This window comes from Wasmannia auropunctata, unplaced genomic scaffold (genome assembly GCF_000956235.1).
Source record: "Wasmannia auropunctata unplaced genomic scaffold, wasmannia.A_1.0 LD334306.1, whole genome shotgun sequence".
Lineage (NCBI taxonomy): Eukaryota > Metazoa > Arthropoda > Insecta > Hymenoptera > Formicidae > Wasmannia > Wasmannia auropunctata.
Window position 1 is genome coordinate 13,891 of NW_012028584.1, and position 2,994 is coordinate 16,884.

Consider the following 2,994-nt stretch of genomic DNA (forward strand, 5'->3'; position numbering starts at 1 on the left):
AATTTAGATCCAAATTCGAATCCAAATCCGGTAGAAACTTAAATTCGATTTCGAATCTAAATTTGTTGCGAATCCAGATTTGAATTCGAAATACGGATCCAGATCCAATACTTTTATTATTCGGGTATCTTAAAAGATTCGGATAACCCGAATTTGAAGCGTCACATTTATTCGTTATCCGGATAGCGTCAAATCCGAACGAATCTTGAAGCCCTAATAAGAGTATACGTGAATAGAATATACATGGATAGGAATGTAATTGTCCGAATGTGTTACCTATAAGCTGGTGAACCTAAATCAAGTGGCGGCATATCCATTATTTGAAAGTGCAATCCTAACGAGGAGAACAATTCCTCCTGTATATTTTGAAGATCTTGAAACACCTCCTCAGATTGGTTCGGTTCGGAACAAACAAACATCTCCACTTTAGTGAATTGGTGAACTCTGTCCAAATGTAAAGAGAGAATAAAATCGATTTAAGGAATTTAAAATTTACCCTTATCAGGGTTGGGTAAGTTAATATTTTTTTTTAACTAAGTTAAGTTAAAGTTAACAATCTAAAAATTTAACTTAGTTAAGATACAAGTTAGTCCATAATAAAATTAACTGAATTAAAAGTTAAGTTAGTAAAAAAAAGTAATTGAAAAGCTAAAGTTCAAAGAACTTTTTCCAACGTGATTTAATGCACAGAAGGTCCACGAACAGTGACTCCTTCCTGCGGTCAGACTATATTTATTATATTATTACAATTGCCTTGATGTGCGTTCTCAAATTTGAGATTAAAGACACTAACTTAGACATGTATCTTATTTTGGGTTTACAAGAAGCACCAAAAATGTAACTTCAAGAAAATTAGATCAAAAGTTAATAGTTACCGATAAAATGTAACTAAATTCAGTTAAAAGTTAAGAGCCTAAAATGTAACCAAGTTAAGTTAAAATTATTTAACTTTTTAACTTAACTTTTATCTTTTTAACTAGCCACTACCCAACCCTGACCCTTATATGCTAAGTGTTAATAACAATGTAATTTCACACCTATAGATTCCTCTTTCATCCAGAGAACCCGCTAACTAGCCACTACCCGACCCTGACCCTTATATGCTAAGTGTTAATAACAATGTAATTTCACACCTATAGATTCCTCTTTCATCCAGGGAACCCGAACCCTCTGCACGATAGCATCGACTGACGGCGGCCAATTTCATCGGTAGGGCGTCGCAGGAAAGTGTAGCGTTCATCAGTTTGCCAGCCAATGACATTTCCGCGGTTCCAGACAAGCTATAGCTGTCACCGTAATAAGAATCTAAATTATATACCAAGGTCCGATTATCATCCACTACTAAGCCACACCTCTCGATTATTTTAGTCAGGACGATATCCGGTACCGATAACAATTTAAATCCATGCTTCCTCAATTTTCTAAGTGTATACTGAATCAACGCTTCCTCCAATTCCGCCAGATCCCCCAGGAGTGCGTAGCTTCTTTGTCCAGTGACAGGGCCCAGCGTATGGGTCCTTATCGCTTTTAAATTAGTGGCGAGCTCGGCAAACTCTTGCGGCTCAAAGTCGAATTCTGGCTTTTCGCCGCACTCCTTCATCAATCTTGGCTCATCGCCATACTCAATTACCGCAGGATGTGTACAGTTCGGTATTTTGCTTAATTCTTGCAAGAGCAATTCTCGCTTCTCGGGTTTGTCAGAATATTCGAGGACTTTATCGATATCTCCAATACCTTTTCTTCTTTTAATATTGTTGAAAATAATGTCACGGTTCGCAGGATTGCATAAAAAGTCTGTATTATATTTTGGCTCCGGCAAAATCAACCTCGTGCCAATCACATTTTTCTCCGGTGTTTCTGCAGGCTGTTACAATTATTATTATTATTAAAATACTACTTTAAATGTTATTATTGAAGTAAATAATGTAAGAAAAAATTTCGAATATGATACTACATACCAACGTGTGTAACGAGAAATTCCGTAATCTACAAAACTGCTTAAAATTTTGAAGACTAAATCTCATTTTATTTTTTGAAGACAAACGTATCAGTTCATATAATCTCAATAACACGTGTCCAGTTAAAGAAATAAGTTATAAAACAATGCTGTCCAGCATGGTACTGTTGACAGTGTTAACGATTCGCTTAGGCGTACAATGCTGCAAAACATAAAATCATTTTGATAAAATTCGATAGCGAGGAAGATATTTGCATTAATTTATCTCATCAAAATCTTTACGTCTAATATTTTTTTTGTGGTTGCACTGGATGGCGAGCATGCGTCTTCAACTTCGCTTCGAGGTTATATGACGCCTTATCTCTTTCAGCTAAATAATGTATACTTTTAAATCATTTTCCCTATTTTCTTGATTAAACATTAAAAATAATTTCGATTTTTTTTTCTATTTTTTGTACTTAATCAGGTCAAATATACCTTTACTTCGTTCTAGATTTCTCGTCTTCTTCTTTCAGTTATAATGGCCCTGGTCCCCTGAGCAGGGGTAAACTTGGCCAATCTAATCCCAGACACCTCCAACCTTCCACAAGCGTACCGACAAACGGAGCCGTGCCAAAATGGCACTCAGATACGTTACCGCGCGCGCCATCTCTCGCCAACCCGAGCACCGACGCGCGCCATGCCCGCTTCCCGGAGAGGGAATTTTAAACGGACAGAGAACAGGCTCTGAGGAACGAGAGGAGTAGACGACACATTTTTGGTGTGGGCATAGCTAACAAAGGAAAGATGTTATTTGAGTGGGAAGGAAAGTTTTTCTGTATGTATTTCAGAATGGGAGTGGCTTTATGCCGTGTGTTGGGACAATAAAAAAGAATGTGATTAATGTCTTGAATTGAGTCTCCGCAGTCGCAGGCGGGTGAAGAAACCATATTTTTTCTGTAAAGACTGAAATTTAAGTTGTAGTGGTTGCTCCTGAGTCTATTGATGAGTACAATTTGATGCCTGTTTAATGGAATCTTGAAGTACCAAGGTTTAGA

At 37.2% G+C, this 2,994-nt stretch overlaps 1 protein-coding gene across 2 annotated transcripts in view; it reads right to left on the bottom strand.

Moving 5' to 3' along the window:
- Positions 1 to 2,956, bottom strand: part of LOC105458804 (serine--tRNA ligase, mitochondrial-like) — a 3,631-nt gene extending 675 nt beyond the window's left edge. Inside the window, exons 1-5 of one of the 2 annotated variants that reach the window (XM_011704355.1) lie at positions 2,435 to 2,956; positions 2,240 to 2,327; positions 1,959 to 2,159; positions 1,134 to 1,864; positions 277 to 444 (exon numbers count right to left, since the gene is read on the bottom strand). In XM_011704355.1, the coding sequence (XP_011702657.1) occupies positions 277 to 444; positions 1,134 to 1,864; positions 1,959 to 2,024 (965 nt within the window). In that variant the 5' untranslated portion in view covers positions 2,025 to 2,159; positions 2,240 to 2,327; positions 2,435 to 2,956. Of the gene's footprint in view, positions 1 to 276; positions 445 to 1,133; positions 1,865 to 1,958; positions 2,160 to 2,239 lie in introns of both variants that reach the window. The other variant, XM_011704354.1, reaches the window with a different exon arrangement.
- Positions 2,957 to 2,994: the final 38 nt, after the last annotated feature.